Source organism: Platalea leucorodia (assembly GCF_965183815.1).
Source record: "Platalea leucorodia genome assembly, contig: HAP1_HAP1_SCAFFOLD_702, whole genome shotgun sequence".
Lineage (NCBI taxonomy): Eukaryota > Metazoa > Chordata > Aves > Pelecaniformes > Threskiornithidae > Platalea > Platalea leucorodia.
In genome coordinates this window covers 1-13,681 of record NW_028120947.1, presented here as the reverse complement: position 1 = coordinate 13,681, position 13,681 = coordinate 1, and the positions used below count along the sequence as shown (strand labels likewise).

The 13,681-nt window shown below is 67.9% G+C and overlaps 1 protein-coding gene across 1 annotated transcript; it reads left to right on the top strand.

Annotated features, from left to right (window-relative positions):
• The first annotated feature begins 247 nt into the window (after positions 1 to 247).
• SNRNP70 (small nuclear ribonucleoprotein U1 subunit 70) lies at positions 248 to 11,531 on the top strand. The gene is made up of 10 exons (XM_082339312.1): positions 248 to 318; positions 1,301 to 1,458; positions 1,546 to 1,608; positions 1,944 to 1,998; positions 2,089 to 2,153; positions 2,688 to 2,750; positions 2,846 to 2,927; positions 6,781 to 6,882; positions 6,974 to 7,061; positions 10,832 to 11,531. Exons 2-10 carry the CDS (start codon positions 1,312 to 1,314, stop codon positions 11,433 to 11,435), a joined length of 1,269 nt encoding a protein of 422 aa, XP_082195438.1. The 5' UTR covers positions 248 to 318; positions 1,301 to 1,311; the 3' UTR covers positions 11,436 to 11,531.
• Positions 11,532 to 13,681: the final 2,150 nt, after the last annotated feature.

The following is a 13,681-nucleotide window of genomic DNA, read 5'->3' as shown; positions in this document are numbered from 1 at the left end:
CCCCCCTCCCCGGTTGCTAGGAGACCACGGGGCCGCTCTCCCGGTTGCTACGGCGGCGTCACCGCCCCCGTTGCTAGGGCGGAGGGGGCGTGGCCTCCCCGTTGCTAGGGCGGGGACTCCTCCCCCCACCCCCCCCCGCGGCGGAGGGATCGGCCGCGTTACCTCAGGCTCCGCCCCCTCCGGCTCCGCCCCCTCCGGCTCCGCCCCCCCCCCCGCAGCGGAGTTCCGGCTCCCGCCGCGGCGCTGCGGTCGCGCATGCGCAGAGGCGCGCGGAGCGGCCAGGCCGGAGCGGGCGGAGGGAGCGCGAGCGCCCGGGGGGTCCGTGGGGGGGGGGAGGGGGGGCGGTCACGTGGGGGTGGGGGGTGGGGGGGGAGGGGAAGGGTCCCGGGGGGGGTGGGGGGAGTTTGGGGGGGGGAACGGGGCCGGGGGGGGCGGGAAGGGCCCGGTGAGGGGGAGGGCCCCGGTGTGGGCCTGGGGGGTTGGGGGGGGCTGGGGGGGTCGGTGTGGGGCTGGGGGGGGCCGGTGTGGGGTTATGGGGGTCCCGGGGGGGCCGGTGTGGGGCTGGGGGGGGCCGGTGTGGGGTTATGGGGGTCCGGGGGGGCCGGTGTGGGGCTGGGGGGGGGGTTGGTGTGGGGTTATGGGGGTCCGGGGGGGCCGGTGTGCGGCTGGGGGGGGGGTTGGTGTGGGGTTATGGGGGTCCGGGGGGGCCGGTGTGGGGCTGGGGGGGGGGGTTGGTGTGGGGTTATGGGGGTCCGGGGGGGCCGGTGTGGGGCTGGGGGGGGCCGGTGTGGGGTTATGGGGGTCCGGGGGGGCCGGTGTGGGGCCGGTGTGGGGTTGGTGTGGGGTTTTGGGGGTCTGGGGGGGTTGGTGTGGGTCCGGGGGTCCGGTGTGCGGCTGGGGGGGGTCGGTGTGGAGCTATGGGGGTACGGGGGGGCCGGTGTGGGGCTGGGGGGGGTCGGTGTGGGGCTATGGGGGTACGGGGGGGGTCGGTGTGGGGTTCTGGGGGATCTGGGGGGCCTGGTGTGGGGTTTGGGGGGTTCCAGTGTGGGGTTCTGGGGCTCTGGGGGGGTTGGTGTGGGGCTGGGGGGGTCCAGAGGGGTCTGGTATGGGGTTATGGGGGTCCTGGGGGGGGTTATAGGGGCTTGAGGAGTCTTGGGGGGGGGTTATGGGGTGGAGGGGGGTCCAATGTGGGGCTGGGGAGGGCTAATGTGGGGCAATGGGGGTCTGGGGGGTCCTGGGGTGGGGTTATGGGGGTGTCGGGGGGGATGTGGGGGTGCTCACCCCCCCTTTGCCCCCCCAGACCGCCCCAAGATGACGCAGTTCCTGCCCCCCAACCTGCTGGCGCTCTTCGCCCCCCGCGACCCCATCCCCTACCTCCCCCCCCTGGAGAAGCTGCCCCACGAGAAACACCACAACCAGCCCTACAGCGGCATCGCTCCCTACATCCGCGAGTTCGAGGTGCCCCCCCAAACCCCCCACGACCCCCCAAAACCCCCCCCCGTGCCCCCCACACCCCCCCCTTCTTCACCCCTCATCTCCCCGCAGGACCCCCGGGATGCCCCCCCGCCGACCCGTGCCGAGACACGGGAAGAACGCATGGAGCGGAAGGTACGTCCGGATCCCCCCCCAAATGGGGTGCAGACCCCCCGTGGGGCTGGGGGTGATGGGGGTCCCCCCAAACCTGGTGGGGGGGAGGGTTAGCCCCCCCCAAACCTCTCGGTGTGGAGCCAGCAGCTTCTCCCCAAAATGGGACTCTGGTTTTGGGGCACAGGTCTAGCTCTCCCCCACCCCCCCTGGGTTTTAGGGGACCCCCCCTGGGTTTGGGGGCTCCCTCTTGGATTTTTGGGAGGCCCCCCCCGGGTTTTGGGGGGCTGTGGGCGGAGCTTCCAGGGCTGGGGGTTCCCCTGAGGTCACCCCCCCCCCCCCTTTGCTCCTCCCAACAGCGGCGGGAGAAAATCGAGCGAAGGCAGCAAGAAGTTGAGACCGAGCTCAAGATGTGTAAGTTGGGGGGCTCCTGCGGGGGCTGGGGGGGGTCCCCCTTTTCCTCTGACCCCCCCTTGACCCCCCCTTTTCCTCTGACCCCCCCAGGGGACCCCCACAACGACCCCAACGCCCAAGGAGACGCCTTCAAAACCCTCTTCGTGGCCAGAGTGGTGAGTGAGGGGCTGAAGCGAGGGTGGGACAAGGGGGTCCCCCCTAATCTGGGGATCCCCCCTCAATCCTTGGGGTCTCCCTTAATCCTTGGGGTCTCCCCTAATCTGGGGGGGTCCCCCAAATCCTTGGGGTCTTCCCTAATTTAGGGTCTCCCCCCAATCCTTGGGGTCCTCCCCAGTCCTTGGGGTCCCCCCTAATCTGTGGGCCTCCTCCCAGTCCTTGGGGCCTCCCCTAATCTGCGAGGGTCCCCCGTAATCTCTGGGTCTCCCCCCTAATATGTGGGGTCCCCCCTAATATGTGGGGGTCCCTCCAATCCTTGGGGTCGTCCCTAATCTAGGGGTCTCCTCCCAATTTTGGGGGTCTCCCCCCTAATCTGTGGGGGTCCCCCCAATCCTTGTGGCCCCCCCTTAATCTGTGGGGGTCTTCCCAATCCTTGGGGGTCCCCCCCAATCTGTGGGGCTCCCCCCAATTCACACGACCCCCCCCCCCCCCGATCTGGGGACACACACACACACGCTTCCTCGCCCCGGCAGAACTACGACACGACAGAGTCGAAGCTGCGACGCGAATTCGAGGTCTACGGCCCCATCAAGCGGGTGAGCGCGGGGGTTACCCCCCACCCAACACCCCCAGAAACAACACCTGCTATTGGGCTGACGCCTGATGCCTGTTCCTACCCCCCTTTTTTTAGATCTATATGGTCTACAACAAGCGCTCCGGGAAGCCCCGCGGCTACGCCTTCATCGAGTACGAGCACGAGCGGGATATGCACTGTGAGTACCCCCCGCCGCAACACCCCTTTCCCCCCTACAACCGCATGTCCAACCTCTTAACCGCAACCGTGCGTTCCCTGGGTCCCTCCAGGGCCCGCACTCCGCAGGTAAGTACAGCCAGGGGGAGGACGTACAGGCGGCCGAGGCTACGGGCGGCTGAGGCTATAGGTGGCTAAGCTATAGGCAACCAAGGCTACCGGTGGCCAAGGCTGCAGGCGACCAAGCTATAGGCAGCCAAGGCTACAGGTGGCCAGGGGTACAGGCGTCCAAGCTATAGGTGGCCAAGGCTACCGGCAGCCAAGGCTACAGGCGTCCAAACTATAGGCAGGAAAGGCTACAGGTGGTGGCCGAGGCTACAGGCGGCCAAGGCTACCGGCGGCTAAGCTATAGGCAACCAAGTCTACAGGCGGCCAAGCTATAGGTGGCCAAGGCTACCAGCAGCAAGGCTGTAGGCGGCCAGGGCTACAGGTGGCCAAGGCTACAGGTGGTTAAGTTATAGGTAACCGATGCTACAGGCGACGAGGGCTACAGGCAGCCAAGCTGTAGGTAACCAAGGCTACGGGCGGTTGACCAAGCTGCAGATGTTGGCCAGGGCTACAAGTGTTGGCCGAGGCTACAGGCGGCCAAGGCTACCGGTGGCTAAGCTATAGGCAAGCAAGGCTACAGGCGGCCAAGCTATAGGTAGCCAAGGCTATGGGCAGCCAAGGCTACAGGCAGCCAGGGCTACAGGCGTCCAAGGTATAGGTAGGCAAGGCTACAGGCGGTGGCCAGGGTTATAGGCGAATAAACTATAGGTAGCCAGGGCCACAGGTGGCCAAGGTACAGGCGGTTGGTCAACTACAGGCGTTGGCCAAGGCTCCAGGTAGCTGAGGCTGTAGGCAGCCAGGCTACAGGTGGTCAAGGCTACCAGCAGCCAAGGTTACAATCAGCCAGGCTACCAGCGGGCAAGCTTACAGGCAGCCATACTACCAAAGCCACAGCCACAGGCAGCCAAGGCTGCTGGCAGCAAGGCTGCAGGTGTTGGCCAAGTTACAGGCAGCGGCCAAGGCTAACGGGAGCCAAGGCTACAGGCGGCCAAGGCCACAGGCAGCCAAGGCCACAGGTGGTGGACCTGAGGCTACAGGCAGCCAAGATGGCCAAGGTTACCAGCAGTCAAGGCCACAGGCAACCAAGGCTACAGGCAGCCAATGGTGGTGGCCAAGGCTCCAGGCAGCAAGCCTACAGGTGGCCAAGGCTACAGGCAGCCAAGGCTACAGGCAGCCAGGGCTACAGGCAGTGGCAAAACTATAAGTAGCCGTGACTACAGCCGGCCAAACTATAGGTGGCCAAACTACAGGTGGTGGCCAAGGCTACCAGCAGCCAAGGCTACTGTTGGCTAGACTACAGGCAGCCAAACTACAGGTGGCAGTCAAGGCTACAGGCGGTCAAGCTATAGTTAGCCAAGGCTACAGGCGGTGGCTGAGGCTACAGGCAGCTAGGCTATAGTTGGCCAAGGCTACTGGCGGCCAAGATTACTGGTGGCCAAACTACAGGCAGCCAAACCGCAGGTGGTGGCCGAGGCTACAGGCAGCCAGGCTATGGTTAGTCGAGGCTACAGGTGGCCAAGGCTACAGGCAGCTAAGGCTACTGGTGGCCAAACTACAGGCAGCCAAACCGCAGGCGGTGGCCGAGGCTACGGGCAGCCAGGCTATGGTTAGTCGAGGCTACAGGTGGCCAAGGCTACAGGCAGCTAAGGCTACTGGTGGCCAAACTACAGGCAGCCAAGGCAACAGGCAGCCAAGCTACAGTCGGAGGGTCGGGAAGCGCCGCTCTCTCCCCTCACCCCCTCGGGAGGGCAAACCGGGCTAAAAACCGGGGAAATCAGTCGCTGCGCTACCGGTTGTACGTCCGTCTGTTACCGGCGGCTAACGGGGTGTTACCGGCGGCGGACGGGGGCGTTAACCGACGGTTAAACGGTGCGGGGGGGGGGACGCCTGTTGCCGACCGGGGTTGTATTAACACTGTTTTATTGTCACTGCAGCCACCTTTCTGATGGCTTTTGCCACTGCTGGCTTGCAGCTGATCCTAGTGCTCCCCCTTCCAACACCTCAGTGTATGGTTGGTATAAGGGTTTGTATCTTGGTAAGACACGTTTATAACCCCCCCCCGCCACGAAACATCACCGGGGGGGGGTTTAGGGGGGTCCCTGGAGCCCCCCCAAACCCTCCCCGTGGGCAGGAGAGGAGGTTGGTTGGTTGTTTTTTTGGGGGGGGGACACACACGACACACGACACGGGGAAGGACGTACCGATCGCATCCCGGCTGCGCCGGGGTGAGGGAGGCGACGTCGACCCCCGTGGCTTTACAGCCCCCTCCCCAAATTTACCCCACCCCCCCCCCTTTATTTTGGGGGGGGGGGGCTCCTCTTAGTGCCCCCCCCGCCCCGTTTTCCCACCCAAGCGCGGGCAGGTAGGCAGGGACCGAACCCCTGCCAGATCCCCCCCCCCGCACGGTCACGGCCTCAGTCTCCGCTGAGGTGGGGACGCGTGACCCCCTATTTTTTGGTTTTTTTTTGGGGGGGGGGGCCCTAAGGGAGCCCCCCCACCCCGTAAAGTGAGGGGGGGGGGGCAACAAGGCAGGACCCCCCCCCCCAAGCCGCCCCATGTGCTTGTTGCTGCCCGAGGAGGAGGAGGAGGAGGAAGGAGCAGGGGGGGCTGCAAGCGCCCCCTCCCCACGTGGGTCCCAGGGTGGGGGGGTGCCCATGGCGGCGCCCCCCCCCCCCCAAATCAATGGGGGACCCCCCTATGAGCCTGGATGTTTGTGTAGGGTCTACAGCATCGCTGGGGGGGGTGGGGGCAGGCCCCAGAGCGGGGGGGGGGGGGGGTTGGGTTTTTTTGGGGGGGGGGGCTGAGCCCCCCCTGGGATTGGGAAGCGACCCCCCCCCCGCCCGGTCCCAGCGACCGCAGGGTGAGGGGGGGGGGAGGAAGAAAAGGGTGGTGTTTTGGGGGGGCACAGCCCCCCCAACCCAACCCTGGGGGGGGGGGGAGGATACAGGGTGGGGTCCCCAGTGGGGGGGGGGGCACCTTAGGGTGCTGGGGGCGGGGTGGGGGGGGCCGGGGGGGTGTGATGAGGTAGGACGGGTCTCAGGTAAGGCCCCAGCGCCTGTCCAGGACCAGCAGCTTCCGGAAGGGCCCCCCCCGGCCGAGGGGGGGGGACACGGACCCGCTCCCCCACCGCTCACCCCAGGACTTGGATGGGAGAGTTTGGGGGGGGGGGGGGGGAGGATGGGGGTTTTGGGGGGGGAGGGGGGGTCTGGTGGTGGTGGAGAGGAGGGGGGGGAGGTGTCATGGGGTGGGGGGGCCGCGTCCACCTGATGGTGCTTCGTTAGGGGGGGCTTGGGTGCCCCGAATCGCGGCGGGTGCCCCCCCCCACATGGGTGGGGGGGGGTGTGAGCATGTTTGGGGGGGGGGGCCACGCAGGTAAGGCAACACTCGGGGTGCCCCCCCCCCCCCAAATCAAGCTGGGGGGGGGTCAATCTGCAGGTAGAGGGGGTGCCCCCCCCCCCCAAATTGCGTGGCACTGGGGTGGGGGGGGGACACCAAATTGGGGGGGGGGGGTCACCACAGTCCCTAACCTGCCTTTCCTTTGCAGCCGTGCGGTTTTTGGGGGGGGGCACCCCGTTGTGCCCCCCCCCCAGCCAGGGCAGCCACAGCCCTGGGTGCTATTGGGGGGGGGGGGTGGGGTTGTTGGGGGGGAGGGGGGGTGTATTTTTGGGGAGGGGGGGGGCGGGCTGGCGTGGCCCCGCTGTCACTAACGCTGTCCCCGTCCCCGTCCCCGTCCCCCCCCCCCCCGGACCCCCCCCCCTCTTTTCCAGCCGCCTACAAACACGCGGACGGGAAGAAAATCGACGGGCGCCGGGTGCTGGTGGACGTGGAACGGGGGCGGACGGTGAAGGGCTGGCGCCCCCGGCGCTTGGGTGAGCGAGAGACCCCCCCCCCCAAAAAACAGTCTTTGGGGGGGGCAATTTTGGGGGACCCCCCCCACCCTAAAACCCTGTTTCCACGCAGGGGGCGGTTTGGGGGGCACCCGCCGCGGCGGCGCCGACGTCAACATCCGACACTCGGGGAGGGACGACACCTCCCGCTACGACGAGCGGTGAGTTTGGGGGGGACGGGGACGGGGACGGGGGGGTCCCCTCTGTCCTGGGCACCCCCACCCCCACCCCAGCACCCTCTGGGGTTTGGGGGGGATGTGGGGTGTGGGGTAGGGTCCCCGGGGGCACCTTTGGGACCCCCCGGGATGGGTCAGGGTCCCCCTGTGTCACCTTTGGGACCCCCAGGACAGGTGAGGGTCCCCCGGGTCACACTTGGGACCCCCAGGACAGGTCAGGGTCCCCTGTGTCACCCTTGGGACCCCCTGGGACAGGTGAGGGTCCCCTTGCGTCACCCTTGGGACCCCCTGGGACAGGTGAGGGTCCCTTGTGTCACCTTTAGGACCCCCAGGACAGGTCAGGGTCCCCCTGTGTCACCTCTGGGACCCCCAGGACAGGTCAGGGTCCCCTGTGTCACCCTTGGGACCCCCAGGACAGGTCAGGGTCCCCTTGTGCCACCTCTGGGACCCCCAGGACAGGTCAGGGTCCCCCTGTGTCACCCTTGGGACCCCCAGGACAGGTGAGGGTCCCCCTGTGTCACCCTTGGGACCCCCTTGGATGGGTCAGGGTCCCCTATGTCACCTTTGGGACCCCCCAGAGTCACCTTTGGGACCCCTGGAGGGGTCAGGTTACCCCAGGACTGGCTTTGGGACCCCCCGGGATGGGTCAGGGTCCCCCGGGTCACCCTTGGGACCCCCAGGACAGGTCAGGGTCCCACTGTGTCACCCTTGGGACCCCTAGGACAGGTCAGGGTCCCCCTGTGTCACCTTTAGGACCCCCAGGACAGGTCAGGGTCCCCTGTGTCACCCTTGGGACCCCCTTGGATGGGTCAGGGTCCCCTTGCGTCACCCTTGGGACCCCCCGGGATGGGTCAGGGTCCCCTGGGACAGGTGAGGGTCCCCTTGTGTCACCCTTGGGACCCCCCCCGGGATGGGTCAGGGTCCCCTGTGTCACCCTTGGGACCCCCAGGACAGGTCAGGGTCCCCTTGTGCCACCTTTGGGACCCCCTGGGATGGGTCAGGGTCCCCTGTGTCACCCTTGGGACCCCTGGGGTGGATCAGGGTCCCCTATGTCACCTTTGGGACCCCCCAGAGTCACCTTTGGGACCCCTGGAGGGGTCAGGTTACCCCAGGACTGGCTTTGGGACCCCCTGGGATGGGTCAGGGTCCCCCGGGTCACCCTTGGGACCCCCAGGACAGGTCAGGGTCCCCCTGTGTCACCTTTGGGACCCCCAGGACAGGTGAGGGTCCCCCTGTGTCACCCTTGGGACCCCCTTGGATGGGTCAGGGTCCCCTTGTGCCACCTTTGGGACCCCCAGGACAGGTCAGGGTCCCCTGTGTCACCCTTGGGACCCCCAGGACAGGTCAGGGTCCCCCTGTGTCACCCTTGGGACCCCCTTGGATGGGTCAGGGTCCCCCTGTGTCACCCTTGGGACCCCCAGGACAGGTCAGGGTCCCCCTGTGTCACCTTTGGGACCCCCAGGACAGGTCAGGGTCCCCCTGTGTCACCCTTGGGACCCCCCGGGATGGGTCAGGGTCCCCTTGTGTCACCCTTGGGACCCCCAGGACAGGTCAGGGTCCCCTGTGTCACCCTTGGGACCCCCTGGGATGGGTCAGGGTCCCCTGTGTCACCCTTGGGACCCCTGGGGTGGTTCAGGGTCCCCTATGTCACCTTTGGGACCCCCCAGAGTCACCTTTGGGACCCCTGGAGGGGTCAGGTTACCCCAGGACTGGCTTTGGGACCCCCCGGGATGGGTCAGGGTCCCCCTGTGTCACCCTTGGGACCCCCAGGACAGGTCAGGGTCCCCTGTGTCACCCTTGGGACCCCCTTGGATGGGTCAGGGTCCCCTGTGTCACCCTTGGGACCCCCAGGACAGGTGAGGGTCCCCCTATGTCACCCTTGGGACCCCCTTGGGACCCCCCGGGATGGGTCAGGGTCCCCCTGTGTCACCCTTGGGACCCCCAGGACAGGTCAGGGTCCCCCTGTGTCACCTTTAGGACCCCCAGGACAGGTCAGGGTCCCCTGTGTCACCCTTGGGACCCCCTTGGATGGGTCAGGGTCCCCCTGTGTCACCCTTGGGACCCCCAGGACAGGTCAGGGTCCCCTGTGTCACCTTTGGGACCCCCTTGGATGGGTCAGGGTCCCCTGTGTCACCCTCGGGACCCCCTGGGATGGGTCAGGGTCCCCTGGGGCAGGTGAGGGTCCCCTTGCGTCACCCTCGGGACCCCCAGGACAGGTCAGGGTCCCCCTGTGCCACCTTCGGGACACCCAGGACAGGTGAGGGTCCCCCTGTGTCACCCTTGGGACCCCCTGGGATGGGTCAGGGTCCCCTGTGTCACCCTTGGGACCCCTGGGGTGGATCAGGGTCCCCTATGTCACCTTTGGGACCCCCCAGAGTCACCTTTGGGACCCCTGGAGGGGTCAGGTTACCCCAGGACTGGCTTTGGGACCCCCTGGGGTGGGTCAGGGTCCCCCTGTGTCACCCTTGGGACCCCTAGGACAGGTCAGGGTCCCCTGTGTCACCCTTGGGACCCCTAGGACAGGTCAGGGTCCCCCTGTGTCACCCTTGGGACCCCCAGGACAGGTCAGGGTCCCCCAGGTCACCCTTGGGACCCCCAGGACAAGTCAGGGTCCCCCTGTGTCACCCTTGGGACCCCCTTGGGACCCCCTTGGATGGGTCAGGGTCCCCCTGCGTCACCCTTGGGACCCCCAGGACAGGTCAGGGTCCCCCTGTGTCACCTTTAGGACCCCCAGGACAGGTCAGGGTCCCCTGTGTCACCCTTGGGACCCCCCGGGATGGGTCAGGGTCCCCTTGTGTCACCCTTGGGACCCCCAGGACAGGTCAGGGTCCCCTGTGTCACCCTTGGGACCCCCTTGGGACCCCCTTGGATGGGTCAGGGTCCCCCTGCGTCACCCTTGGGACCCCCAGGACAGGTCAGGGTCCCCCTGTGTCACCTTTAGGACCCCCAGGACAGGTCAGGGTCCCCTGTGTCACCCTTGGGACCCCCCGGGATGGGTCAGGGTCCCCCTGTGTCACCCTTGGGACCCCTAGGACAGGTCAGGGTCCCCTGTGTCACCCTTGGGACCCCCGGGATGGGTCAGGGTCCCCTGTGTCACCCTTGGGACCCCCAGGACAGGTCAGGGTCCCCTGTGTCACCCTTGGGACCCCCTTGGGACCCCCTTGGATGGGTCAGGGTCCCCCTGCGTCACCTTTAGGACCCCCAGGACAGGTCAGGGTCCCCTGTGTCACCCTTGGGACCCCCCGGGATGGGTCAGGGTCCCCCTGTGTCACCCTTGGGACCCCTAGGACAGGTCAGGGTCCCCCTGTGTCACCCTTGGGACCCCCAGGACAGGTCAGGGTCCCCTGTGTCACCCTTGGGACCCCCCGGGATGGGTCAGGGTCCCCTGTGTCACCCTTGGGACCCCCAGGACAGGTCAGGGTCCCCTTGTGCCACCTTTGGGACCCCCAGGACAGGTCAGGGTCCCCTGTGTCACCCTTGGGACCCCCCTGGGATGGGTCAGGGTCCCCTGTGTCACCCTTGGGACCCCCAGGACAGGTCAGGGTCCCCTGTGTCACCCTTGGGACCCCCCGGGATGGGTCAGGGTCCCCCGGGTCACCCTTGGGACCCCCAGGACAGGTGAGGGTCCCCTGTGTCACCCTTGGGACCCCCGGGATGGGTCAGGGTGCCTGGGACCATCATGGTGGCACTTGGGGGCCACCCAGGGCTGTCGGGGTCCCGATGGCAGCCGTGACCTTTGCCCCCGCCCCCCGCAGGGACCGGGAACGGGAACGCGAACGGGAACGTCGGGAACGCTCCCGGGAACGGGAACGTCGTCGCTCGCGCTCGCGGGAACGTCGTCGTCGGACGCGGAGCCGGGAAAAAGAAGAACGGGAACGGAAAAGGGGCGGAAGCCGGGATCGTAGCAAAGAACGGGATCGGAAACGGCGCAGCCGCTCCCGCGACCGTAAACGGGATCGGGATCGGGATCGGGATAAAAAGGACGAAGGTCCCGAATCCCTTGAACCCCCTGAGGAATTGGGGGGCGCAGCCGATTCCGGCCCCCCGGATGGTTTAGGATCAAAAGGGGAAATGGAGGATAAAGGTCGGGACCGGGACCGGGAACGTCGTCGCGGGCATCGGGAACGGGATCGACGTCGGGATAGGGATCGGGATCGGGAACGTCCGGAACGGGAACATAAGCGGGAACGGGAACGATCGGAAAGACGGGATGAAAGACCCCCAGGATCCGGTCCCGAGGGGGGGGATTCCCTGGGGGAATCCGGTTCCGAGCTCTTCCTCCAGCCCGAGGCCATGCCGGCCCCCGATGGCTACCTGGGGGCTGAGAATGGCTACCTGCTGGAGCCCCCCCTGGAGTGAGGGGGGGCTGCGCCCCAAATTCCTTCCCCCCTCCCCTGACACAACCCTCCCCCCCCCCCCCCATTTTTTTTTCCTGGCAATAAAGATGTTTTAATGGAAAAAGGCGTTTTTTTAATGAAAAAGGGGGTTTGTGGGGAGCCCCGGGGGGGGGGGACGGACCCCCCTTTTGATATGGGGGGGTTACACCCCAAAAATGGGTGTCCCCCCAATTTGGGGGGGGGGGTTTTCTGTGAGTTGGGGGGGGGTCTGGCCCCAAACTTGGGTGTCCCCCCAATTTGGGGGGGCTTTTTCTGCAGGAGGGGGGGGGGATCTGCCCCCCAAAATAAAGGGGTCTTTCCCCCCGGGATTTAGGGGGGTTCTGCCCCCCAAAAGGGGTGCCCCCCCCCAAATTAAGGGGTCTTCTCTGTTAGAATTGGCGTCTTTTTGCCCCCCAAATGGGTGTACCCCCAAAATAAGGGGGGCTTTTCCCCTGGGATTGGGGGGTTTTGCCCCCCAAATGGGTGAACCCCCCAATTTGGGGGGGGGGCTTTTCCCCTGGGATGGGGGTCTCCCCCAAAATGGGGTCTCCTCCCCCCAGTTTTGGGGTTCTGCCCCTCTCCAGACCCCACAGTTGGGATCCTCCCCCCCCCCCCCGGTTTTGGGGTCCCCCCAGTCCCCCCCCTCCCCCAGATTTGGGGTCTCCCTGTGCTTCCCTCCCCCATATCCCCCCCCCCCATTTGGGGTCCCCCACATTTGCCCCCCCCGCAGCTCCCCCTCCCCAGATTTGGGGTCCCCTCAGTCCTGTCCCCCCCCCGGATTTGGGGTCTCCCTGAGATTCCCCCCCCCCTCCAGATTTGGGTCCCCCCAGTCCCCCTCCCCCCCCCGATTTGCCCCCCCAGATTTGGGGTCCCCCAGATTTGACCCCACCCAGCTCCCCCTCCCCAGATTTGGGGTGTCCCCCCCCAGATTCGGGGTCTCCCCGAGTTCCCCCCCCCCCCCAGATTTGGGGTCCCCCCATCCCCCCCCCCCGATTTGCCCCCCCTATTCCCCCCCCCAGCTTTGGGGTCCCCCAAATTTGCCCCCCCCGGATTTTGGGGACCCCCCCCAAGATTTGGGGATCCCCCCCCCGCCCTACGTGCACGCATGCGCGTGGGCGGGCTCCTCTCGTGCCCCCCCCTCCCCCCGCCCCTCCCCCCCCCCCCGCCCCCCCCGGATCGCGCGCGGCGGGGGCGGGGCGGGGCGGGGCGGGCGCGCGCGAAGATGGCAGCGCTGAGCGGGGACCCGCTGGGGCTGGAGCGGGGTACGGGGGGGGCGGGGGGGTCCTGCGGGGGGGGGGAGGGGCTGGGGGGGTCGTGCATGGGGGAGGGGCTGCAGCGGGGGGGGGTTTGTGCGGGGGGAGGGGCCGCGAGAGGGTGCAAAGGGGGGGTTTTGTGCGTGGGGGAGGGGGGCAGTGGGGGGCGGGGTGGGGCGTGCGGGGGTGGGGGAGGGGCTGGGGGGGCTTGTGCATGGGGGAGGGGGTGCAGTGGGGTTCAAAGGGGGGGGCTGTGCCAGAGGGGGTGCAGTGCATGGGGAGGGGGTGCAATGGGGTGCAAGTGGGGGGACTGTGCAAGGGGGGTGCGGGGGGGGGGGTTGTGCGTGGGGGAGGGGGTGCAGGGGGCTCGTGCCTGGGGTGGGGGAGGGGCTGGGGGGGGGCTTGTGCCTGGGGGAGGGGCTGCAATGGGGTGCAAGGGGGGGGGCTGTGCAAGGGGGGGTGCAGTGGGTGCAAAGGGGGGGCTGTGCAAGGGGGGGGTGCGGGGGGGGGGTTGTGCATGGGGAGGGGCTGCAATGGGGTGCAAGGGGGGGGCCTGTGCAAGGGGGAGTGCGGGGGGGAGGTTGTGCGTGGGGGGGAGGGGGTGCAGGGGGGTCGTGCCTGGGGTGGGGAGGGGCTGGGGGGGGGGCTTATGCCTGGGGGAGGGGCTGCAATGGGGTGCAAGGGGGGGGGCTGTGCAAGGGGGGGTACAGGTGGGGGGGTTGTGCGTGGGGAGGGGCTGCAATGGGGTGCAAGGGGGGGCTGTGCAAGGGGGGGTGCAGTGGTGCAAAGGGGGGGGGCTGTGCAAGGGGGGGGGTGCAGTGGGTGCAAAGGGGGGGGCTGTGCAAGGGGGGGGGTGCAGTGGGTGCAAAGGGGGGGCTGTGCAAGGGGGGCGTGCAAAAGGGGGGGGGCTGTGCAATGGGGAGGGGGCGCAGCGGGGGGGCGGGGGTGCCCCAGGGGGGTGCTGGGGTGTCCCCCC

Coding starts and splice junctions, on each gene's coding strand:
- SNRNP70 (XM_082339312.1), top strand. CDS start 1,312: ATGACGCAGTTCCTGCCCCCCAACCTGCTGGCGCTCTTCGCCCCCCGC. Junction 2,751..2,845: donor TCTACGGCCCCATCAAGCGG/GTGAGCGCGGGG, acceptor CCCTTTTTTTAG/ATCTATATGGTCTACAACAA. Junction 2,928..6,780: donor GCACGAGCGGGATATGCACT/GTGAGTACCCCC, acceptor CCTCTTTTCCAG/CCGCCTACAAACACGCGGAC.